The following is a 27191-nucleotide window of genomic DNA, read 5'->3' as shown; positions in this document are numbered from 1 at the left end:
AATAAATATCTTTTTGGTAAATTATCTCTAAGTATATTTAGTAAATTTTTTTTTTGTTTTGTGAAACATCTATGAAACTAAGTTTTGGCTAATATAGGAATTTTTTTCATCAAATATCATGTTTGTTACTGGTTTTTTGTTTTAACTTATAATTTTCCAATATTATTATATTTTTCAAATTATAAAAGAATATTCCTTTTCAAAAACATTTCAAAACTCATTAGGTAAAGAGGTTGCGATACCCTAAGTGTCTTAGGATGATCAACAGAGTCATGGCTTGTTTTGATAATTTTATAGTTTTGATTTTCGACTTTTGAGTATTTTTTGGATTATTAGGCTACTAGGATAGTTGATGCTTGATTTTGGCTACTAATATATTATTTGTCTTATCGCGTAATATATTACATGAAGTTATTTCACAGTATCATATGACTATACAGAGAGCAATGAACAAGTAGAGCATGGCATCAGTGAAAGTAACTTGGGACAAATGGCTGGGTTCACGTGTTACTTTCGTTCTTGGGATGTTCTAGTGCGTTTCGCTTTGTGGCTTAGATATGGATGCTGTTTAAATAAATTCTTCTTAACTTTTCCTTGAAGTATGAGCGCTTTCCGCTATTTTTTGGGAACAAGTGACACACTTCTGAGTGTGACAAATCCACTATGGCATTGGCGGCATGAATGTATAAAAAACCCACTACCCCACTATACATAATGGTGTAATGTGTTTCTCTCATCACGTACATATTTGCTCTTAATAACCGCTCCTACTATGTGCATATTACTCTTGAGTAACCCCTGTTTCTTGGTCTATATATAGAGACAATTCATCGATGAAGCACTTGAAACTCAACAGATTCCCTTTCTACGCTCTTCCAAATACTCTTTCTTGTTATGCTTTTTCCACCTAATTCTCCATCTTTCTCTGCCACCTCACTTTCTCTATATTTTTCCTAAATTTTATTTATCATTGCCAGCCACGATACTCAATGTCTCAAGGACTGCTCCAATCTTCCTTTCCCCCGCCTCCAACACATTTATTTTTACTTGTTGCAACACTACTTGTCTCCCTATTATACAGGCACCCATCTGCAGATGCTTTTGATATACTTTTGACCTATTGCCACTAGAGTTAGTTATGGTTCTTGTTTTGATTTGACCTATGCCACTGTGATTAAGTGTGACCATAGCATGTTATCGGATACTTATGAACTTATAATTTTGTAAAACATTGTTAGCATGGCTATTTGAATATTCAATTTTGGAATAAATATAATTATGAATATTAGATTGTCCTATTTTGGTTTTGAATCATTATATCTGATAATTTAGCCTAAAGGTTTTGAAGCTTGCTTAACCCAACTGAGGGGATGCTGGTTTCTTGTTGAGTTGTTGTACACAATTTTTTCATTTCCCTTACTTTTTTTTTTTCTGATTTTGATATTTGTGTTTCTGGGGAGTAGACTTTTTTTGAAGAGAGCATGTATTAGCTAGATTAGTAACTGTCCTTAGTCTTGTCTAACTTTGGTTGTGATTATTTTTGTATTGGTTCTAGAAGAATTGCTAGCTTAGATGGAACTTTTGTATCTTTTGAATAATTTGGTTTCTTCAAGCTTGAAGTCATGATTTTTTATAAAATGAAATATTGGAGATACAATGAGATTTCGATTTTGGTTTAGTTAGATATTTGTTGCCTTACATCCTTATGGGATTTGTTCCATGAGTATATGGTGTTTCAATGTCCTCAGTCCTTGGGTTGGGGGTGTGACAAGCATAAAACATCAAATTCCTGTCAGTCTATTTCTTTACAAGAACACTTTTGGACTGTATACATCAAGCGGTGTAACTGGTTGAACCGAACCTGCTAGACTGAATGTTTTGCTTACTGGTCTAGGTTTAAAAACACTACTTCACATTGGCTGAGATGGCTGATTTTTCTAGGGGCAATTATATAGCAAAATTTTAACTAGCTTACTGGATAAATGAAATATGTAGACCCTTAAGATGTATAACATAAAGAAAGATTCTGAAATTTGGGGAGGATTGCCCTTTGGTTTGAAATAAAATCATGAAATGACTTGCTGCATCATCATTACCTTTATTTCAAAGGATATGTGAATTTAATATGAATATTATGTGTAAAATATCCTGGAGCCTGGACTCGACCTTTTTGGTTATTATTTGGTGTGTTGTTTTACAATAGCTTCTCATTGTTTCTGGCATGCTCCTAGCACTTTCAAAGACTTGCTACATGTAATAACATTTTAACAATTATATAAAATTTCACGTTATGTTTGCATATTCTAATTTAGCTTTGCTACTAGAGGAAGGAAATGATAGCATAAGTAGGTTGGGGAATGCAAAGCATGGATTTACTTCTTTCAAAAATGATATGCATTAAAATTTTATATTTATAAGAAATCTGTACTTATTTTTGATTACATGATAAGGTATCACTTTCATCATTAAATAGACACGCTGTTGCAACACGAGCAGATGTTGGTATTCCAAAAGCTGAGTGCCTCAGGAAGCATTTTGCTTCAATCTTCCCTGAATGCCAAATAGAAGCGAAGGTGCTACTGTATGATGTGTCATCTGAAGAAGAAATTCTTTCTGGCAACCCTGATTTTATTTTGGACTGCATTGATAACATTGACACAAAGGTATCCATCATGACTTACGAACTTCCAGTTTTTGCCAACAGGTTAGATATGAAGTATATAACATTGGAGTCAATTTGTTGTGTTTTAATTTGTATAAAATCCATTTTCTTTTCTTGCTCTTTCCTTTTTATCTTAGTGCATTGGTATCCTTCAATGTGCTTGTCTGATACCTGAGTTGTCTAAAGTGTGAGTAAAGAAGCAAAATAATTTCTTTCAGCTAATTGCTAATAGTCTGTTGGCTTATTAGACATAATTTCTGTATTTACACAGACTGCGGTAATGGCAGAGGTCCAGCTTAAGATGATTATATTTCCATTTGTAATAGGTGGCGCTTCTGGCTGCATGTGTACGCAGAGGTTTGAAGGTACTATCTGCTACAGGAGCTGGAGCTAGAGCTGACCCAACAAGAATTCGTGTGGCTGATTTAAGAGAGTCAACGAATGATCCATTATCTAGAGCTGTAATCACTCTGTCATTTTTCAAAATTTTGGAGCCCTAACTAGTTGAAATATATTTCTGTGCCTCTGTCTTTTTGCTTTGATAATTGATTGCTAGCACCTCTTGCCTTCTGGTTACCCAATTAATTTGTTTATTTGTTTATTTTAGTTATGATGCTTTCTAATATATATGAAATGAAATTGTTAGATTTTGTTTACTATGATATGTAATATGCTTTTAACATTCTAAATTGGTAAATTTTTTTCTTTAAATACAAAGTACATTTTTTTTGGGAAGATCAATACTTTCTTTTGAATCATGTTTGACAGTAAATGAAAATATAACTTACAACCATTCTTTAAATAATGGATTTAAAATTGCACATTTTTCTGCTTCATTTTCCTTTTCCTTCAAAGAATGGTAAGGCTGGAGAGATAAATCCTGATGTTGTAGGACAGTTCTTGCTTCTCTTTTACGGTCCAGTAATTTCTACTTGGTTCCTCTCCTTGACCAAAAGGGTTGCTTGAGATTCCTTAACACTTTTCTATCTGTTTGAAACCTTCATAGCTTACATTCAAATTTATTGATTTAAAGAAACTGAGAGGTACGTTACTATGAGTGTGTTGGGTTTAGCTTACAACTTTGGAATAGCATGCAAAAATTTTTTTAACCATTTGGAATGGAGCATGATGCTTTTGTCGAAGATGATATGTTAATGCACTAATGCTTATGGATTGGCAATAGCAAGTTAAAAAGTATAACATAGAACCCGGGGGGGAGCTCAAATTGATGATGGCATAATGGTAAGGAATTTTGGGGCTAATAAATAGGAATATTTGATGGCAGAATGATGGGAATGATGAGAAAAATTAGGTTTATAGTTGAGTTGGGCATGGTGCTTGATGCAGGGTGGAAAGAAGGTGCTTGAGGAATTCGATTATTTAACTTTTTTACTAGTTTCTTATATTTTATGGGTTGGACTTGAATTTTTATCTAAATTTAGGATATTTTGGATTATTTGGTTTCTTTTGGTTAGTAATAGAGCATTATCCTAGTTGGTATTTGTAGTTTATATTAGGGTTTTGGGTTTAGCCTGTACGGAATTTAAATTATTTTAGTTTCAGTAACTTTGGATTTTTGAATTATTGAGGTTTTGTATTATTATAAATTCTTGAGATTTGAGCTTTTGGTAGTTTGAATTATTGATTCGGAATACAGTGAAATTGTTTTGAAATTGTCAATTCTTTTTACAATGGGTTGTGGTTTTCTCTGGCATTTGAATCTACACTTTCTACTGCAGTTTTGCTGTTGTTGCTGACCTAAATGGTGTTTATTTTGGGGTGTTGGTTTCAGCCAGAATTCTGTTTGGCTTGGAAAAACTTGAATATCTTTATGCATGTGTAGTAATTTTGGAGATTGAAATTTACCCTTGTTTATCTCTGTTTAGTGGTTTATTTCCTGCTATTGATCGCTTAACTCCTTGTCAATTTCCTACTTTTAGGTGAGACATCGTTTAAGGAAAGATTATGGCATTGAGGGTGGAATTCCTGTTGTTTTCTCTTTAGAGAAACCTAAAGCTAAGCTGCTTCCTTTTAAGGGGCCAAGTGGTGAAGAAGAGAACCCTTCAGATTATCAAGTGAGGATGCTTCTGTTACTTTTGAAATTTCGAAGTACTTTATTTAGTGATTACTGCACATCAATGGAGAAATTTAGTGAGTACTTTATTTCGAAGTACTATTGCAACAGAATTTGGCATTTAAACTTTTTTTTTGGGGGTGGAATTAGAGCTGTGTTTCTTTTAGCTACTTTATTTTAACTTGATAGCATTAGGGCCCTAGTTTTTGCAATAATTAGATTTATTGGTAAGAGGAAAAAGAAAAGAATTTTGGTTTATGTTAGTATGTACCTATGTGTGTAATCTAAAAATTTAACTTGTTATCTTGGTGTCAGATAGTACCTGGGTTTAGGGTCCGCATCATACCTGTTCTGGGTACCATCCCTGCAATTTTTGGACAGGTTATGGCCTCCTATGTCGTTACACAACTTGCAGGATTGCACATTCAAACAGAGCCAGTGGTAAATTTAGGTGTAGATCATTACCAGATGCTTCTTCAACGGCTTATTGAGCACGAAGAGTCTTTGTTTGGTTCAGCCATGCAAGTCCAGGTAGGACTTGCCTCTGCACTTTTTTCGTTAGAGATAGTTTGTTTGAGATTATTTTGCTCTTGGTCTTTGCTATCTTTTGTGGTATCTCAAGTACTTTTTTCAATTTTCTTAATGCAGTGATTGGATGATTTAAAGGTTTTCTTTAATCATTTGTTCATCCCTTTCTTCTTTTCTCTGCTTGGGTTATAGTAATTTGGTACTTTTGGATTTGTGCTTTTTCTCTTTTTTATGGGTGACTTTTTTCATGTCTTAAAACCAAGACATAACACGGTCATGTTACCTTGAGAATATGTCCCAAAAGTAATACAAAGCCCTTCTATTTATTATTCATATAAAAGTCTTCAATTGAATTCATATTGACAATTCTCTTCACATATATTCGAAATTTAAACTACTACAACTTATCTAAAGTTTCCAAGATAATAAATTAAATCAATAAGAAACTTAACTACTAATTACACATAATAGAGTTTTAACATATCTAGTTATGTCTTGACACACTAAAGTAGACTTCTCAAATAGTTCTCTTAGCTCCCATAATTTTAAAGCTCTCATCTCTAGTCATCTACAAAAATATAAATAAAAGACTGAGCAAACTGCAACCCAATAAGTATAGCCACACACACCTTGCTTGATTAAGCACCATTTTCAATAAATTATATGGATCATTCAAGAGCATATCAATACATCATGCTTTCAAAACAATTAAAGAATCATTATATCCTAAAAGAATAATTTTATAAGTTCATAAATCATTGGCCGTCGAATATTATTCTTCAAGTATCATTCAAGTAAATCATAGATTCAACCTTTAAAACTTATAAAGTTTCATCTTTAGGTACGATCACTACTATAAACTTTGATAAGGATTGTATTGACAAATTATTCTCATGATCATTATTTAACTATTATAATCCATTAGTAGGTTGTATACTAATTATTGTAACCTCATAGTAGAGTCATATACTAACTACTGTAACCTGTTAGCGGAGGCGTATGCTAACTAGTGTAACCTATTAGCAGGGTCATATGCTAACTATTATAACTCGTCAGTAGGGTCATAGAACGAGTTATGATATCGATTATCTTACTTCTTAGGGATTTTTTTGTAACTCTTGAAACATTTTTTAAAATAATCAAAGATCTTATCTCATTCATAAATCATTATTTGTCATATGAATAAATCAAAACATTCATAAATCAATCTTCATCATATGAATAAACGAAAGTATTCGTAAATCAATCTTCATCATATGAATAAACAAAACCATTCATATGTAGATCTTATTCGTATGAACAAACCAGAGTAAAAAGTAATCATATTCTTGACTCCATTTTCATATACTGAAATAATGGAATAAAACTTACTTTGTTTAGAGAAACATACATATAAGATATTTTTGAAAACAAACAAGGTGTGTGAGGATATTCTTTACATTCATTTGCTCTAGCATGCTTTCTCCCAAAAATAATCAAAAGCCTAATAACAATTATTTAAGGGTAAAATACCTCTACTGCCTTCAAGTTTGATCATAATTCACTTTAGGTCCATTAGTATTTGAAATGGACATTCTATCCCAAAATAATAGATGTCCTTGGACTCTATTAGTCTACTGTTTAAGTCTCCGTTTATTTAATGATGTGGCATCAATTTCATGACCTTTTTACCCTTCTTTCATCAATGAAACAACAAGATTAGAATTTTATTTTAGTTCTTCAATTTCTATCACTTGAGCTATTCATTTCTTTAAAAAAACGAAAAATAAATAAGGGCAATCCATTTAATTTTCCAAATTTTCTAGTGAATAAAGAACTAAAAAAAAACCTAACAACTCTTGAAATTGGGAAGCAATCACTATTTGTTAGATCTAAAAAATATTATTTGGTGCTGCACAACAATAATAGTTTAAATATTAAGACCTGAAGAACTTTCTCAACACAACTAACTAAAGTGATCAACTAAAAAAATTTTCTAATTACCTTGTAAATGGTTAATCTCATTTAGAGAAAAATTAAACAGTGCTCCATCACACAATTCCAAATCTACCATAAGAGTTTAAAATCTTTAATCTCTTTGACCTCTTAATTTTTGAACCTTAAATAGAAAGACCCTTAGCTAAGCTTTGGATTTCTAGCCATCAACTCCAATTTTGGAAGCCCTAATTGCTTCAAAGGTGAGTAGATAAGCTCAACCATTTAAACTCCTTACTCTTTGGCCGAGTGTTAAACCCTCAATTTCTCTCAACCAGGCTTCTCATTACCTCTTTAAGCTTTTTTAGCTCTATGAGGTTTTTTGGACTAGATTTTTTGTTGCTTAATAAGGTTATGAAAAACATCTGTTTTCGAGGGATCAAAGAAGTCTCTCAAGTTTTCTTTTTTCTTCTCAAAATCAACATTGGAACCACTCTTGTAAAGCATCATGGAGCTCTCGGGTTAATCTTGAAGAGTGGGCAGATTCTCCTAATCTTAAATCTTTTGTTTTATGTATTTCATCATCTTGTTACACATCTTATCTTAAGAAAATCCTTTGACTCTCCTTATAGCTGATTGCCACTTTCATGTTGGCCATTAGTAGATACCCATTACCTTATTGTTTTCATTTTTCTTTGACCGGTCTTCCATTGCAATCAATTATTTTTCATGCAATCATATTCTTTTATTTGTTTAAGCAATTGGTTCTTTACGCCATTCACTATTGGTTACATGTTCTCCTTTATTCGTTCTTGTCTTTCACTGGTTAAAATTACATGCTTGTTATTCTTTTCTCTATGAATAATGTGGGTTGCTTTTGACTAAATTCTATTTATTTCATTTTTCTTTTGTTTAAACAACCCACATGGTCGAATGGTCTTTTTCATGCTTACTTCTGCATATCTTCCTTTTCCATTTGTCTTCAGATGGTGAGACTCACAAGCTCCCTAGTAACTCGCACAGTCTTTGTTTTTTAAATTTACTATGGGCAAATCATCCATGGATTTGTATTTCTCCCTAATTTTATGCATGCATAGTTAGTCGCCCTTTTCTCTTCTATCTCCATGCACAAGCAAAATTCCTATGTGCCACTTATACACCATTTGAATTTCAAATACAAATATATACATATTTAATTGTGCATTTAATCTACGGATTGGTTAATTGCTCATTGGTCCTTAAAACTTTTTATTATTTAAAATTTAATCTTTAAATCTTTTCATTATTTACAATTTAGTTTTTTAAACTTTTCATTTTTTACGATTTAATTCTTCAACTTTTCATCATTTACAATTTCATCTCTCAACATTTTACTTTTTTTTAATCAGGCCCCTCCAATAATTTTTTTGACTTTGGCTACCTTCTCAAAATTTTTTCCTATAACAAATTTTGAAATCCATAAATTCCTCACTCTCCCACTTTGGCCGAACTTACCTTTTCAAAATCAACTTTCGATATTTTGTTATTTGGTTCAGTCATTTATATTATTTTAATAATATTTGAATATGAAAATATTACTTTAATTTCACGATATCTATTCCACTTACACGTCTCTTCACATTATCAATAACCACAATTCATCGTATACTGATAACAGACGTAGGCCCTTGGAGTTTGATGTAGGTGATTGTTTCTGAAGGTGTCATCGCTTAAGGGGATTAGGAGATTAGGCAAGAAGGGGAAACTCAATCCTTGCTATATTGGCCCATTCGAAATATTGGAGCACAAAGGTGCCATTGCGTATAGATCGGCCATTCTAGACTGACTAGTGAAGAGGCTTTGCTCCATAGATATCATCTCGTTGAAGGTAATATGGCAAAGCCATTTAGTTTAAGAGTCAACCTGGGAACCAGAAGAAGAGATGAGGGTAGAATATCCATATCTATTTGAGGACTAAATGTACATCCACTAACCCTCTACATTGTTAGAATTCGAAGATAAATTTGTTTTTAAGTGGGAGAGTTTGTAACATCCTATCCTTTGGATGTTAATCAAATTAAGATATTATTTGCGCTTTAAGATGAATTGTGATTCTTGATGATGTGAGAAGACATGTGGAAGTGGAGTAGATGATATGAAGTTAAAATGATTTTTGAATAACAAAATAATATAAAAATAATGTAATTGAATAAAATAACAAAATATCGAAGGTCGGTTTTGAAAAGATAAGTTAGGCTAAAGTGAGGGAGTGAAGAACTTATGGATTTGAGAATTTTGTTATAGGAAAAATTTTTATGAAGGTAGCTAAAGTGAAAAGAATCGTTGGAGGGACTTAATTGAAAAGAAGTAAAATGTTGATGAATGAAATAGTAAATAATGAAAAGTTGAAGGATTAAATTATAAATAGTGCAAAATTTGGAAGCTTAAATTGTAAATGATGAAGAGGTTGGAGGATTAAATTGTAAATAATAAAAAGTTGAAAAATCAATGAGCAATTAACCCGTTCTTAGAGTAAATGTACATTCAAATATGTATATAATTGTATTGAAAATTCAAATGGTATGGATGACACATAAGAAATTGCATATGTGTGGAGATAGAAATAAAAACTATGGTTGGCCTTGCATGCATGAAAACAAGGAGAAATAAAAAACCATGGGTGGTTTGCTAATGGTAAATCTCAAAAACAAAGACTATGTGAGTTAGTGGGGAATATGTGAGTCTCTCATCATGTGAAGACAAAAGAAAAAAGAGGACATGCTTGAGCAAGCATGAAAGGGAACATTCGGCCATGTGGGTTTCTTAACAAAAGAAAAATGAAATAAGTGAGATTTGGCCAAAGGAAGTCTACGATTTTCTTCAAGAAAAGAATGATGGGCATGTGATGTTAACTAGTGAAAGACAAGAAATAATGAAAGAGAACATGCAATCAATAGTGAAGCGTGATTAACCAAGTGCTTAAATAAATAAAAGAATATGATTGCATGAAAAATAATTAGTTGTAATGGGAGGCCGGTCAAAGAAAAATGGAAAGGATATGGTAATGGAATTCTAATTATAGTCAATAAGAAAGTGGCAATCGGCTACATGGAGAATCAAAGTGGATTTTCTTAAGATAAGATGTATAACAAGGTGGTGAAATATATAAAATAAAAGAGTTAAGCTAGGGAAATTTGGGTTCTCTTCTTTTTTGCAACCAAAGAGCTCCATGGTGCTTTGCAAAGGTTGTTCCAATGTTGATTTTGAAAAGAAATAAGAAAACTTAAAACTTTTTTTTGTTCTTTGAAAATTTGAAATTTTCATAATCTTATTGAGTAATAAAAAATCTTGTTCAAAAGATTTCATTGAGTGAAGAAAGTGGAAGGAGGTAAGGACAAATTTGATTGAGAGAAATTGAGGGTTTAACTTCTACCCAAGGAGGGAGGAGTTTGAATGGTTGTTTTAGGCTCAACCCAAGCCTATCTACTCATCTTTGAAGACATTAGGGCTTTCCAAATTGGAGTTGGTGGCTGCAAATCCAAAACTTAGGTGGGAGACTTTTTATTTAAGCTTCAAAAATTAAGAGATCAAAAAGATTAATGGTTTTATAGTCTTTTGGTAGAGTTGGAGTTGTGTGATGGAGCAGTGTTTAATTTGTTCTTTGAATGAGTTTAACCATTAACAAAGTAAAGCAATTAGAAGCTTAGTTTTTTGGTTAATCATTTTAGTTAGTTGTTGTTTGTAGAAGTATATTTTTATGGCTTGAAGAAGCTCAATTTTTTGGTTGATCACTTTAGTTAGTTGCGACTTGAAGAAATATATTTGTATGGCTTGAACTGATATTGTAAATTGTGCAAATTGTTACAAGGGTTGATGGAGGAGTAAAGAGGAAAAGTGTTGTGAAATCTGCCCAACCCGATAGTATTGAGCACTCATTGAGTTGTCAAATTGGTTGTAATAATGGTGAGAATGATTGATTACAAATTAAGCTTTGAGCACTAATTCCTTGTTGGCTGTTACAAAATAATTAATCTTAGAATTGATACTAAGTGAATGTGTAATGCTGATGACTAGGGGGTTGATTGTTCTAGTGCTTAGTTGCTAAGCAAAGGCGCTTGTAATGACCCACCCTACGGTCGTTACTGGTGCACAAGCCATGTAGGTGAACACACACGACTTGGCAAGCCTTCTAGACGTACTTCTCTTAATAAAGAGAATATTATTATTGACACTATCTTCATCTCCTCATCGTCTTATGTAAACATTAATTTTTTTTGTTAACAATAGAGAAATATGCTAAAAATAGCAATATCAATTCTGAGTTTCAACATAGAATCTATAATTAAAAACTTAAAATACCAACAGCAAATTTTTTAATAGGTAATCTCCAAATCTTTTACACCGCTTAAATTTAATGTAAAAACATTGAAGGCCTCGGCCCAAACTTTAAAGTGTTTTACAAAATACAACATTTCTTGAAACCAATTGACATTCAGATAGTGGAGTGACATGAAGGAAGTGTTATGAGATGCCAATTACCTTCACAGCAAGCTGAAGTCTTCTCACCACGGTTACTTCCAAAAATTTACTTATTTGCCATTTGCTAATTAGTTGGGGTGAGCCTTTCATACTTAACGAGTAGATAGGAAGGGAAACAAGTGGTATGGTTGAATATTTGATTAAATCATTATAATATAATTAAAGCGTAATAAATAATGCATAGAGATAATAAATCATGTGCAAAATTGTATAAAATGCTTAAGTTTCAACATCAAGATCAGATCACATAGGTATTGTATAATTTTCATGTTCAATATAAAACAATTAACCATGGTAATTTCAAGTATAATAAATTTCCAGAAATAAAATGTAAACAGATAAAATCACGGCCATGGTTTTCTCAAATAAAATATAAGGATGCCATGCTTAAATAATAAAAGTATAGTAATTAGGGTATCCTTGGGTAGGTTAAAGAAATAGTGGGACTACCCACATTCACCATATATCAACATCTACTCGTGGGACACCCCACGCCACCATAGATCAATTGGGGCCTCTCCCCAATCAGTGCTTACTTGTGGGACACCCTATGCCACCATATATTAATCAGGGCCTCTTCCCCATCCATGCCTTCTCGTGGGACACCCCACGCCACCATATATCAATTTACTAGCTAGCTATCCTTTGTGCACAAAGACCACACAATCTGGTGTGGCAACAGTACTAATATTTGTAAGGCTTAACCAAGAAAAATAGTCCAATGTAAATTCAAATATCCAACAAGCTTCAATCATGTGCTCAATAGGCAGTGTATACATGTTTCAATCATGAAAACAGTAAGCAATACATAAAACAAGTTTAACCTTAAAATCAGTGAGCATGGCATGGTTTTTAAGATAAAGTCCAATGATATGTACTTTGCCTACATGGCAGATCCAAAAAACTCGTAAAACGGCCACCTTAAGGCCTCTATATGGGAGTGTAATAAACAAACTGTTCTGAATACTTCACAACAGAATAGAAAATCCTAACATTTTTAAGGGCTTGTTTATCATTTTTTATGAAACAGCTTAGTAGTTTTGATATACTCACATAAATGGTTATTCATAAACAAGTTAATAATCATTCCTAGTCACTAACAGCTCATGCATCCCAATTTCAACTCAAATACAAACATTGTAAACCAATGCAAGTGAGTAATTTCCCAACAGTGAGCATATCAAGTAATTTCCAAACATTTTATATTTGATATAAGCGCATTCTAAACTTAATAGTAACTTGAAAAGGAATGCCTGCTCACCTCTTTTGGTGGGAATTCTCACCAATTTCGCTAACCACTTCCCTTGGCTAAATTTAATTCTGCCAAATGATTCTAGCAAGGTCAAATTGCCACCACTTGAGCCTTTGAGAGTCCAACGCCTTAGGTCAATGTGAGCTTTACCTGCATCTTATTCCTTCCTTACTTGGCCTCAATTGCACCAGCTCAAATAGCCCCCAGCAATTCACATTACACCATCCTTTAGTACATTTTCAATGGTATGTTATTTGTACATTTGGCCAGCAAGGATTAACAACTTAAACCTCTCAATAAAATTTCTCCACTTCTTCAAAACCCTTGTAATAGTGTTTATATATATATATATATATATAATTAACATTGTAAGTTTCAAACCATTTAAAATGCTATTTTTTAACCCATAGCTAATTAGAGCAATCAATGAAGAAATAAGCCTCAATCATCTTATGTTATTGATGGTTAAACTCATCCAAAGCTTAGCTTAAACACTTCTTCAAACCAAGTATCAAATCTGCCACAACAAGTTTAAAAGGCATAAATTCTTTGAACTTAAATGTTTAAGGCCTAAACCACAAATCCCTTACCTACTCATTTGATTTCCAATCCCTAGCTTCCATGTAGGAAGCTTTGATTCCTCCAAAATTCTCCAACCAAGGACAACACGGCTTAGCCGAAACACAACAAAACCAGAATCAAAACCGTTCAAGCTAAACTCTCAGCTACGAGAAAACCTTTTCTTTACCTTAATTGATGATTTCCTAGCCTCACATTGAAGTTCTAAAAACTTGAGGATCATGGGAGGAAGAAGAGAACTCTTGGCCAAGGGAGAAAATGAAATAAGCTCCCATCAACCTTAATGGGGGGTTGCCCAAGAATAAATTCCCTTTCAAAATTCTCTTTTTGATTTTCATGGGCAATAACCCACGGTTTGGCAATTTGGTTTCTTGTTTAGCATTGGGTTGGGGCAGGGGGGAGGGGGGAGACAGCCCATTACTTCTTATATATATTTTTTATTTTTTATATTATATATATTTTTGTTTAATTTAAGGATGGGTTAATTGCTCATTGGTCCTCCAAACTTTTCTTTGTTCCAATTTGGTCTACCAAACTTTTTAGTATTTGCAATTTAGCCCTCCAACTTTTCATTGTTTAGAATTTAGTCCTCTAAACTTCTCATTATTTTCAATTGTCTCTCAATATTTTACTTCTTTTCAATTAGGTCACTCCAACAATTCTTTTGACATTAGCCACATTCCCAAAAATTTTTCCTATAATAAAATTCTTTAATTCATAAATTCCTCACTCTCACTTTGATTGAACCCAACCTAACCATGTGGTGGAATATGAGTCCTTTTAAGTCCAAGAAGATTTGACATGCAAAATATCCTATTCAAATGGTTGACTAAAAGGAACGATTCTTGAGGTATTAGATCATTACTTTAGTAAAAGTCCAATGGAGCAATCATACCCCAAAGAAGCAACTTCAAAAATGAAAGAAGATTTGAAGAAACAATATTCTTATTTATTTGAAAATGTAAGAAAATTAAGTTTCAAGGATGAAACTTTTTATAAGGCAGGAGAGAATGTAATACTCCAACCCAAATGACATTTAAACTAAGCTAATTGCATTGTTCCAAAGTGTGACAAATAGACCTTTATCAAGTTATTTATAAATAGTTGGGCCTAAGTCATTTTCTTATGCTAGAGTTTATTAGAAAATAACTAGAGTTAGTTTAAATAATTCATCTAAACATGCGAACTACTTTTTGGTAGTGAAAACAAAAGCTATGAAGTGAATTTACAAGAATTTCTTTGTGTAAGATTTGGGAATTTTCAAGATCAAGTTTGGAGAATAAAAATCGAAGTTTGTGGTTGGATTTATCTTTACAAGGTGAATAAAAGTCTTCTTCTAATTGAAGAAAAATATCTTATTGAGTTGCAAGAATTTGGATTAAAGTTTGTGAGAAAAATCTAGAAGTTCTGTAGTTTTCACATGTCTTCATGGTCCAACATGGGTAAGGTCATTTGGTTTTGTTGATTATCAGTTATTTATGATTTAAACATGATTAAATACTTGGTTTAGAAGCTGGATGAGGAGGAATCAAATTCTTATGAAGTAAATAAAAATTTGGTTGTTAGAACTAAGTTTCATGTATTGTTCTCGTCACTTTAATTCTTATTTTGTACTAATTTATAGAGTTTCACTAGTTGAGTTATATATGATTGGAAAGCTACATAAGTCTGTTTTTCAGTGAATCAAATGGAAATAGGTTCAGAGTTTCCTAGCAAACGATATGAAATTGCCTGGCAGCAATGTTAGGGGCAATTTTGGAAATTTTCTGTACTCTTTCTAAATTGATCTAGGTGTTGAGCTTTATATGGATGGAAAGCCTATTAAGAATAGCTTTCAATACATTAATGAATCTCAATTTTGAGTTTTGTAACATAAGATATAGTCATTTTAGTGTGTGATGTGCAAGCTATCCAAATTGTGATTTAGGCGATTTTGCATAACTTTGTGTAGTTTCAAGTGATAAATACATTTTATAGAGTGAGATTGTTTATAATATGTTTAAATGATTGTTGTTAGGCTTTTGATTATTTTTGAGTGAAAGCAACTTATTAGAGCGAAGGAAGGTACATATGTCTTCACACAGTTTGCTTATTTTTGAAAATATCGTTAATGTATATTTCACTAAATGAAGTAAACATTTTGTTTCATTATTTTTAATATATAAAAATAGAGTCTAGCGTATGATTATTTTTTATTTCAGTTTATTCACATGATGAATATTGATTTATGAATAAAGTGAATATTTGATTATCCTTTAAAGAATGTTTTAAGAGTTACAGAACAATCCTTAGGAGGTGGGATAATCGACGCCAGAACTATTTCTATGGCCTAATTAACGGGTTTTAGTAGCATACAGCCTCATTAACAGGTTATAGTAGTTAGAATATGACCCCGCTAAGTGGTTATAGTATTCATCATATGACCCTACTAATGGGTTATAATAGGTAGTAATGATTATGAATGATATTGTTAATACAATTCTTGTTATTGGTTATAGTAGCGATCATAGCTAATGATGATGAAACTATATGAGTTTGACTTGAACGATATTTTACAAATGAAATTTGATGGCCAATGATATATGAACTTACGGAATTATTCGTTTTGGATCAAATGAAATTTGACTATTGTGATGACATGATTTATTGAAATGTTCTTGAATAATCTATACGATATATTAAAAACGATATTTGATTCGGTATGGTGTGTGTGGTTATAGTTGTTGAGCTATGGTTGCTAATTCTTTTATTTATATTTTTGCATGACTAAAAATGAGTGCTTTAAAATTATAGGAGCTAAGAGAACAATTTGAGAAGTCTATTTTACTAGATATGTTGAGACACTTATTATGTAGAATTGATACTTAAGTTTCTAGTTGATTTAATTTATTATCTTGGGGACTTTAGTTGGATTGTAATAGTTATACATACAAATATGTAGGAAGAGAATTGTTAATATGACTTCAATTGAAGACTTTTATATGAATAATAGTAGAATGGCTTTGTATTACTTTAGGGCATAACTTGAGGTAATATGGTTGTGCTATGTCTCGGTTTCAAGCTGTTACAAATTCATTAGATTAAGAGTGAAATAAAATTTTGATAACATGAAGCTGGTTAACGTTTTGCTCCAATTAAATTTCTTTTGATTGTTTATTCTAATTTGCAAGATTCCAGTGTGCTGAAAGTTATTGCAAGCTCCTGAACAATAATTTCTTGAATTTTAAGGCATTGTAATTGATAATTGATGTATTTTTGTATTTTTATTTGTGGCCAAAAGGATCTTGAGGGAGATGGAGTAGCCAGGATGTGCATATATGCTTTGCTTCTTGCATTGAGCATTTTAGACAAGGAATTAGGTTTGAGGTTTGACATATGCTAGAAAGGATGAGGATTGGAATTTGGACCAAATTGGCTGGGCCTTGAAATTAGGGATGAAAAAAGTATAAGAACATGACCCATTATACCCGATGGCACATTACAAATTCCAACAATGACATTCTGAAAATTACAATCCTAAATTGACCCTTAAGTTTTGGACAAACCTGTCCAGTTTTTCAGAAATAGAGGGAAAAGATACCTGTCCAGTGTTGTTGAAGGCATGTTATCTTTTTTGACCAGCTACCAATCCTTTGATTCAGTGGCCATCAATATGTTCCTTATCTGCCTTCTCTTGGCCATTTTGAACCCCATTGTCTCAGCCCTCCATCATGAACTAAAAGTCTAAAACCTTTGCATGCCATTGTATGAAAAAGCTATATGCCTCATCACTCGTTGCTCAAGATAACCCCAGAAACCCTCTCAAGGTAGTAAGAGATTCATTGGCATTAACAATAAAATTCTCCTGGGAGGCTTTTCCCACTTTCAAGTCTTTTTGCAACATGATTCCACCTTCCTTAGCTATTGTTCCTGCTGAATCTTCCAATTTCAGGGCTGTGTTTGCTTTTTGAAAACACTCTGATTTTTCTCCTTGAAAATAGTTATAAAATTCTTAGGATTTATTTTTAAAAAACATTTTAGTTTTTCAGAATTTGCATTTAGTAAAGAAAAGCAAAGATTGTTTCTCACGCAAATTAGTGAAAGTCCACTTGGTATCATTGTTTTCTTATTTTTATTTTCGAAAACCTTGGGAAACAGTTGTTGCTTGCAAATAGTAAATACCAGATTGTGTAATTCAATTAAACAATCTAGTGGCTAGGTGAAAACTTTATTATTTGATATTAATGGCGTTTATCTCCTTGTATCATTCATATATTTCTTGTGACATCCCTTAATTCGGGTGATCTATTAAAATTTTGTTTGAATAGTTTTTAATTTTTTAAACATTAGACTGTTATATATATATGTATATACTAATCATGTGAGATCACCTTGGGGTTGAGCTACACAAAGGAAGCTAGCCTTCTCCCATCCCATAAACCCCAACCTCCCCTTCCCAAGATTCAAACCTGAGACCTTTAAGAAGTTTCAAATCCTAACCTTTGGGATGTCTCTTTGGGGACCTATCACAGCAACTTTTCAAATCACATTTAATCTGATTTAGTTTATTAAGCTGTAAGTAAAATGTGAGAGCCTATTGGGCTTTAGCTACACAAAAGAGGTAGCTCTCTTCCATCACATACACCCCATTCTCCCAGTCCCAAGATCCTGACACCTCTAAGAAGTTTTAGGTTTAACTGTTAGGATGTTTGGGGACATAACACATTATCCTATTTTATATCACATCTAATCTGGTTCTAGTTGTGTTATTAAGTTGTAAGTAAAATAAATTTCATCACTAAAAATCTAAGCTTTGATAGGTAATTTTTTTTGAAGAGGTATTAGTGGACTAAATATTTGGTACAGGATTAATTCTAGCTAATAAAATCAATAATCTTATTTGAATCTATTTGTGAATAAAAATTAGTAGATGGAAATTTAGAGGTGTCCATGGATCGGGTTAGGCCTACCAGACCTCCATTTTTAAAGTCCAGCTTGATTTACGTACTATTTTATATTGGAATATTAGTATTTGTAAATATATTTTAGAATTAAGATTAAATAGATATACTATTAATCAATAAAATAATCTAGTTGGTCCAAGTGAGGCCTAAGAATCTATTTACACACTTGGCCCTAATGGGTTGAGCCCAATGGCGTAGGAGGGAATGGGACAGATGTGGTTTTTGGGAAAACAACGACGCACATGACTTCAAGTTTTGTGGTTAATGCCTTTTGGATAAAGGGGCTAAGAATATGTTAGTGATTACATTTGATAGTTAATTCTGATGAAAGTTAACTTCTTTGCACTTGGTGAAAGCATCATTGCCTTTGAGAAACGTTTTCATGGTCCAACATTTTGTCTAGAAACAAAAATGACTTTTTTCTATTTTATGTTTTCATGTATTTTTAAGCATCCAACTTAAAACTAGTTAAAACAGTTGGAGTTTTCAGTATTCACCTATGATTCCTAAAATTTTAATCAGTTTGGGATTTATTTTTATCAGTTGACACTCCATTTTTGTATAGTGATAATTTGCCATCACGTAACATGCATTTCATGCGTAGGGATACCAAGTCTACTATGTGGCTTGGACTTCACAAGTAGACATAAAAGACCAATCATGTAAGGGCTAGAAAATGGGCTAGAACCTACCTTGAGACTATGTGGAGCATCTAACCTTCAACTCATTGGTAAAATACTGTGGTACAACTGGTTTTAGTCATTGTGGGATTGATATGTTTATCAGCCCTTAACAGTCCCCTCACATGTAGGAATAATAGATTTATCATGTGACATATAATTTGTGTAAGGATAATGGGCTTATTATGTGATTTGAACATTACATGTAAGCATAACAAATCTATCATGGAAGGGCCAATGAACAGGGGTAGAGCCTGCTTTGATATGATGTTAAGCATCCTACATAAAACTAATTGAAATAATTGGCACTTGGTGGAGAGGCCTAACTTAATATAAGGCCACATCAAACTCTAAAGTTATCCAAAGTGGGATAACACCACTTAACATGTCTCCCAAAGTGGCTTGAGCCTGGGCAGTTGTCGTGGTTCGTAAATTTTTTATATTTCAATTTAAAAACCTTTTATTTTTCCTTTTAATATACATAATTTCAGATTAATTCTAAAAGGAGCATATCATACAACTATAAATCTTGGTGTTACTTATATTTAAAATGAGTTTGGAAAGTTGCGTTCTAAATATTATTTTAACGTTTGATGCTTTTCAAATTATATAATTTATTATCAAGAAAAATAGTTCTAGCATCATTATTAGAAATTGAAGAAATAAATAAAATAAGAAAAAATAAAATAACAGGTGATTGGTAATTTGGTAAAAAATGTTGACTAGTTTGAGGGGATAAGATAAAATAAAAGATGAGAAATAATAATTAAATAATAATAACTTGATTAACAAAATAAAGTATAAATTAAGAAACATATTAATCAATGATATCATTATGGAATAAGATAAAAATGTTTAAGCAATGTTGATTAAATGATTATGATATAAATGTTGTGAATGATTTTAAAACCTTTTTCTTTTTTGAGGATAAAATTGTTGAGGAGAGGAGATTTGAACTTGACTTTTTGACTAAGGATTTCAAAACCTATTTTTGTTCTTTGTCCTCTAGCAAAAGTGATGATAACATAGAAAAAAAAACTATGTTTCTCTGCTAAAAAAAATTATAGTAGCTTAATAATGTGAAAAAATAAAGTTATTAGCTAGATACAAATGTTTTGATCAATTTTATATTTTAAAAATTAAAAAATTACAGTTCTTGCTACATGATGTAGGGATTTGCAACTAAAATTAAGCGTTTTTATGAAAATAATGTTGGGAGAGATATTACGGATTGTCATTGATTGCAATTGATTTATAATATATTAATTTTAATTAATGATTGTTCCTTAATGTATGTATTATTATTTTAATCCTTAAAAAAAGTTTTAAGGGAAGTCAATAGTTTGCAATAATTACATTTATCTTTATTATCATCTAATTGAGGACTAATTTTTTTAACAAAAGCAATTCAAAACTACTATTACTTTTTGTAATATATATATATATATATATGTGTGTTTTTATTAAAAACAAAATAAATGACCGAAGGCAAAGTGCTGGCACCACTCTAGTTTTGATAATACTCATTCATGTTCACCCATTTAGTGAAATGGGTTGTAAATTGATCACCCAGTTTAACCTATATTTTTGGGTTTTGTTGGATTAAAATAGACTGATTAACTGGTAGAAAGAGATTATATAATATAATATTTTGTTCAACATCTTGGGTGGATTAGAGCAGTTACTTCATTCCCTTTCCCTGCGTAAGGACTTGACACAGTTTCCTGAATGTAGCCTCCCTAATGAGGTAGGTGCAGGCTAGATCCTCATTTTGGTAGAGAATATTACAATTCCTATCAATTATGTTTCCTTTTTTATGCTGAGTTCATATCCTTTGTTCTGAAGATTGCCCATGATAGTGAACCTGGCTTTGGGTGTCAATGCTATAACTGCTTGTACTGTTTGGTTGCTGATGTGACTAGTTGTCTAAAAGCCTTGAAGATGGATGGAAAGATATTACTGTGAGTTGTGAATAAAATACTTATGTTGCAGTTTAATTTCACCAAAGGTTGTCTAACAAACGTTTGCACTTCGGTACCATCAGATTAAAGCTGCTCAAACCATTTGGCTGCTTTTAATTGTGGTAGCCTCTGCATCTGCTTTTGGCTGCTATTGCCTTGTGAATTTGAATCACACGCTCAGCAGCATGTAACGGTTGCAGTAAAATGGCATAATAGTCCATCATTGCAATAGGGGCCATGACAGCCAAATTCTGTCATGGATGTTACTCTATCTCCTTTATCAGTTTGAAGAGAAAATTTTTCCAGAAAACAGCCTGATACCAACGGCCAAATAACCTTGAATCAACACTTTTTTGACAAATTACTGTAAACAACCATTTTGAGCATCAACCAAGAGAAGAACAGAACAATTTTTAAGTAAAGAAACACTCTAATGAGTGGGCCTTTTGTTTTTCCCAAATTAATATGTTATTTATGTCTGATGAGGCTTGACTGTTCAGAGTGATGGGATGACTGATATTGAGAAACCAAAGGTAAGAATGGGGAGAAATGATGGTCAGAGATGCCATGCAGATTCAGGCTGGCTGGCTGGCCTGGGTTTTGGTTTTGTGATGGTGACTGGATTGTTTGAGAAAGGGAAAGTGCAAAGAGAGAAGAGATGCATGGAGTGGGGTTCTTTGGTGGGGAGGGTGGGTTCTGGTTCAGGCTGGTCTTTTGTCTAGCTCTAAGAAGGATGGTATTTTAAACTCAGCTTATATACTTGTTGACTTTCAATCTACTTCTTTTTATACATGCTCCATGTCTGAGATTAATATTTTTGGTCTTCAAGTTGATTTATTTTCCATTTCCTATTGCATTTTCTTGTAGGTTGATGTTGAGGAAGTGAGGTACATTGCGAAAGAGTTGTGGCATGGGAGAAGTGCAAGAGAGCTGTCTGCAAAAGATGTGGGGCGTGGAATGTGGCGATCTGTTAATGAGTTGATGCTTGTGAGGTATGGTTTGCTTCATCCTGTATACCTTAGAGCATCTGGCATTGATGAATTTTATTTGGTATAACTTGATAATATTAGTATGCTTTTTCTGATAATTGGTGATATTAATTAAGTGTTTTTTTATATGTGGAAAACCTTTAATTCAGTTGATCTAAACACTATTTGAGAATCAGGTAAAAAGATTCCAACTATAGAATGGACAATGATCTTAGTACTTTATACTATTAAAGTCTTGATTGTTGTATGAATTGTGAAGTGTTGTTCAAGGAAAATGCTCTAATGGTTAAAGATTTTGTACTTTTGCCGGGATAAAACTTTGTTGCAGAGTCTTTCATTGGGTTGATGTGAGATAGTCAATTTGATTGTGATTGCACAAACACACATGCATATCATACTTTTTGACTATTTTCGAAGCTTTGAATTTCGAGAAGCTGAAATAGTGTATTGTGTACTTGATGTTGCTAAGAATCATCCTCCATACCTCGCAAACTTGTAGAAATTGGGACAAGAAGATACAACAAATAAAGCTTGTCCCTAATACATAAGACCAACTGCTTGAATCATATTATATTATTATACTTATATTGAGCATCATACCAAAACTTGAATCATATTATATGATTATACTTATATTGAGGATCATACCTTTAGTAAGATCAATGAATGTAAGGTAGTTTTTCCATTATTTCCTTCCATGTTTTCTTTGGTCTTCCCCTCCCCTTTTTAATGCAAGTAAATCATTTGAGGTTTTCATCTTGTATGTCCAAACCACCATCGATATGTTTAATACACTGACCCCTTTAAGTTTGTCATAATTCCATGTAGCTGCAGGTCCATTAGTATTCAAAATAGATAATTTGCCTTAAAAGAATATCCTTCTTTGGACACATAAGTTTTAGTCAACCATTAATGTTTCTCTTAGTTTGATGATGTGGCAATATTTCTCGAGCAATTTTACCCTTTATTAATTTTTCATTTAAAATATTTCTCCTATTTAAAAAAAAAAATTCTCTCTACCTTTTTTTCTTGTCGGCTGGCCACCTCACGTAGAAGGGGAGCCCAGGGAAGTGTCGGCTCCCTTGAGGTCCACGCTTCCTCTCCCTTAGCTAGCCATCCAAAGGGGAGCACTGCCTCAAATTGTGCTCCCCTGAGGTCGGTGCTCCCTTAAGGGAGTGCGATTTGGGGGTCGTGCTGCCCTGAGGTTGGTGCTTCCTTAAGGGAGCATGCTCCCCCACTGGTTGGCAGGCGCTCCTGTGTTCCTCCTAGGGAGATCTGGCTGCGAGGTGGCTGGCTGGCGTAAGGGAGCACCGCCAGCTGGTCTGAGAGAAAGGAAAATATTGAAAAAGAGGGAGAAAGAAGAAGGATATTTTAGACATTTCACGTTTACCCAATTCTGTTTACATGTTTGGGGTGGACTGTTCATTTTGAATACTAATAGACCAGTACGGAATTATGACTAAAATTTAGGAGGGTCAAGGAATTTTACCCTTTTCTTTATTATTTTCCTTGGTGCCATTTCCACTTTTTTTCTGGATGCACTCGTATCTAACATCATTTTGCCTTTTAGCATCCTTATCTTTTAAATATTATTATATGTAGTTGCCCAGCACTGAACGCTGTAAAGTTTTTTGTAGTAGGGCCACGTCGTGGGATTTTGGTTGAAAGTATTTAAAAGTTTATTGAGTAAAATTTTAGAGCCTCCAAAGCTATTAGGCCAAATTAATTTCTATTGAATCCAATACAATTTAATATGTGGATAAAGTAAAAGAATTTTTTAACAACTGGATAAAATAAAATTAAACTAAAAAATTGTGATAAAAGAATATTTAATAAATAAATTTTATAACATTTTAATTCATATTGTGTCATTTTTCCTTTTAGACATTTAGCTTTTATGGTACCATCCTTATCTTTTATAGTATCATTGTTCCTTTTAGCAAATAAATAAATTCATATTGTACCATCCTTAAATAAATAAATTTTTGTTTTAGACATTTTTATTCATATTGTACCATCCTTATCTTTTATAATGTTATTATTCCTTTCAGCATCCTTATCTTCCACTTCGGTCATCATATTAGCTTCTTATCAAGTTTTTTGTTTCTAACGTGAGCCTAAAGCTAGGAATGATCAAACTGTTCTTAAAATTTGTCTCTCTTCTCGTCTGTCTCTTTCCGATAAATGGCACTACAATTGTTGATGTTCGCATATCCATCGGTTTTACAATGTCTTAACCATGTCTTAATTTCTTTTATATTATTTTAGCATGTCCTGTGCTATTAGAAGCATATTTGAGTGTGCCAAATGTTACTCTATGTTGAACACGGATATGATGTCTGTGCATGAGGGATTTTGACATATCTGTGGTTCATAGCCTCTACTTTCCTAATGGTTTCATATCAAGTTGGATCAGGGCCAAACGTTCTTTGCTTTGTTAGCTTGTCTTTGTTCTAGAAAAAAATTTTAGTGAAGTAAACATTTTTGGGTCATTTTTTTTTCTGAGGCAAGCTGAGCTACCTTTGTGCCTCTGTTTGCCATCAGCTGCACAGAAAGAAAAAAAAAAAAGAATAGAGATCCAACTTTCCTCCTGAAGACAAAAACAACCCTTCTGCTATATATATACATATATATACATATATACACCGGAGAAAGAGTAATGTTTGAGAGTAATGTTCAATTTTGAAAATATAATTTTATTTGAAAGTAGAATTTTGAAGATACAATTTGAATTTTGGATACAAGAGATTTTTCAGGAGTGATATTCTCTCGGAATTAAATCTTATCCGGAAAAAAATCCTATCTCTTCTAAGTTCTTGAAGGGTCTTATATAGACAATCTTTTTTTTCTTGGAAATCCAGAATTTCAGCTTCATTTGAATTTCATTTTGATTTGTCGATGCAGCGGACACTGTTTTGGTGCAACTTTTAATACTGTCCGACAGTTTTTATTGCTTTTCTTCTTTTGGCAGCATTGCTTTCGACTGCTATAGTTTTCTTTGTTTCTTCTTTTGACAGCATTGCTTTCGGCTGTTACTGCTTTTCAGACGCCTTTGCTTTTGACTTGTCAATAGGCGTGTTGTTTTTGTTGCTATTTCTTCAATCCCTTTGTCTTCTGTCTTGTGTCTGTCGGCATAATTATTGCTAGTACTATTTTTGTTTTCTTCCTCTTGGAGGGATGTAGTCCTCATCCTGAGATAGTTCTGCTGTTGCTCTAGAGAAAGCTGTTTCCTCTTCTTCTTTAGAATCAAGAGAACTTAGCATTTTTGTCATTATCTTCTTGTATTTAGATTTTGATTTGGCCTGAGCTAGTCTAGCACTAGCATTGGATTTGGAACATCCAACATGAGATCTTCATCAAATATAGAAACAGACTTTGAAACAGCCAGAGCCTTTGTATCCTCAATTCCTACAATCAAGACGAACCTGCAATCCATAAATAACATATTCATCAATGACAAATAATCCACCTCCAAACCAAGAAAATGATTCAGAAATATTTATGTTAGAAAAACATATTGAAATCGATAAAGAATGATGCAGGAAACAATTTTATTCAGATAAAAACAGGCAAAAGCGAAAAAATTATTTTAAAAAGTATGACTAACAGAAAGATGAAATATTACAAAATTATTATAAATTTATGAAAAAACATCAAATAATGATAGAATTCTTTCAATGGTTTGAAGAATATGAAGAACCGCAAATAAATGCTTTAAAAACTTCAAAGAAATGGAAGACGAATAAAGGTGAAATTGAATCAAATCATCCTCTATTAACAGAAATACAATACTCTCATAAAAACATAGGAATAAGGGCAACTCCTTTGAGAATGAGATCATCTGACTTAGGAGAACCTATTACCTCAAAAGATATTAAAATGATAATAGAACAAAATAATTTTACAAATTTAAATCTACACTCCATTTCTCAACAATTAGATACAATAGAAACAAAAATTCAAAACCCAACCCACATTCAAGAAGCATCTACTTCTTTAGATCAAATAAAAGATAGAAAACCCACGTTCATACCTTTTGAAATACTCAACAAATACCAACAAACAAAAAATTAATTTTTACATGAGATAGAAAATAGGCTTGAAACCTTAGAAAGTCAATACTCAGGAATAATAGTGGAAGAAACTCCCTAGAGACACTCAAATTCTCTCATCAATACAATAAAAGATGAGACAGAATCCTCCACAGAAAGCATAGAAAGCCAAAAAATCAATAAAATGGTTTGGAAAGAACCTCAAAAAATATATTACCCAAAAATAACTGCTCCAGACATAAATATGGAAGAAAAATCATTATTTCAGAATAAATATAATGCAAACACTATATACGAATGGAATATAGATGGAATGTCAGAATATAACATTCTCAATATACTTCAACAAATGACAATGGTTTCGAATGTATACAAAACTCAAACCAAACTGATCAAGTTACAGAGCATGCAATAGCATATATGTTAGTTGTTGGTTTCACAGGACAATTAAAAGGATGGTGGGATAATTATCTCTCCACAAATCAACAAGAAATCTTAAAAGTTGTTAAAAAAGATAATGATGGAAACATAATAACAGACAGTCAAGGAGGAGAAATCCAAAATGCTGTAGCAACATTAATATTTTCAATATCAAAACATTTTATAGAAGACCCTTCACACCTTAGGGATAGGAATTCAGAATTATTATCAATTTAAAATGTAAAAAATTAACAGATTTCAAATGGTACAAAGATATGTTTATGACAAAGATAATGCAAAGAATAGATAATAACCAACTATTCTGGAAATAAAAATTCTTAGTTGATCTTCCAACATTGTTAGGAGAAAAAGTTAGGAATCAAATCCGAGAAAATTACAAGGGAATAATTCTTTATGAAAATTTAACATATGGTGAATTAACAAGTTTCATTCAAAAGGAAGGACTAAAAATATGTTAAGATTTGAAATTACAAAAACAATTAAAACGAGAAAGAAAACTTTGTGCAAGAGAATTAGGATCTTTCTGCCAACAGTTTGATATCAAGCCAGAATCCTCTTCAAAAAATTATTGTCCATCCAAACCTATAAAACAAAGAAA

The 27191-nt window shown here is 32.5% G+C and overlaps 1 protein-coding gene across 11 annotated transcripts in view; it reads left to right on the top strand.

Moving 5' to 3' along the window:
* Positions 1-27191, top strand: part of LOC110427029 (NAD(P)-binding Rossmann-fold superfamily protein) — a 45119-nt gene that overhangs the window by 7261 nt on the left and 10667 nt on the right. For 10 of the 11 annotated variants that reach the window (XR_002446225.2, XR_002446222.2, XR_002446228.2 and 7 more), the window contains exons 5-9: positions 2451-2663; positions 2989-3123; positions 4603-4737; positions 5052-5267; positions 21979-22103. Coding sequence is in view for 4 of the 11 variants with exons in the window: in XM_021442385.2 (XP_021298060.1) it covers positions 2451-2663; positions 2989-3123; positions 4603-4737; positions 5052-5267; positions 21979-22103 (824 nt within the window). In the remaining 7 variants the exon portion in view is untranslated. Of the gene's footprint in view, positions 1-2450; positions 2664-2988; positions 3124-4602; positions 4738-5051; positions 5268-8877; positions 9409-21978; positions 22104-27191 lie in introns of those variants that run through there. The other variant, XM_021442386.2, reaches the window with a different exon arrangement.

This window comes from Theobroma umbraticum, unplaced genomic scaffold (genome assembly GCF_002168275.2).
Source record: "Theobroma umbraticum cultivar Fairchild unplaced genomic scaffold, ASM216827v3 scaffold_239.1, whole genome shotgun sequence".
NCBI lineage: Eukaryota > Viridiplantae > Streptophyta > Magnoliopsida > Malvales > Malvaceae > Theobroma > Theobroma umbraticum.
The sequence above is the reverse complement of the archived record's forward strand: the minus strand, read 5'-3'. Positions and strand labels throughout refer to the sequence as shown.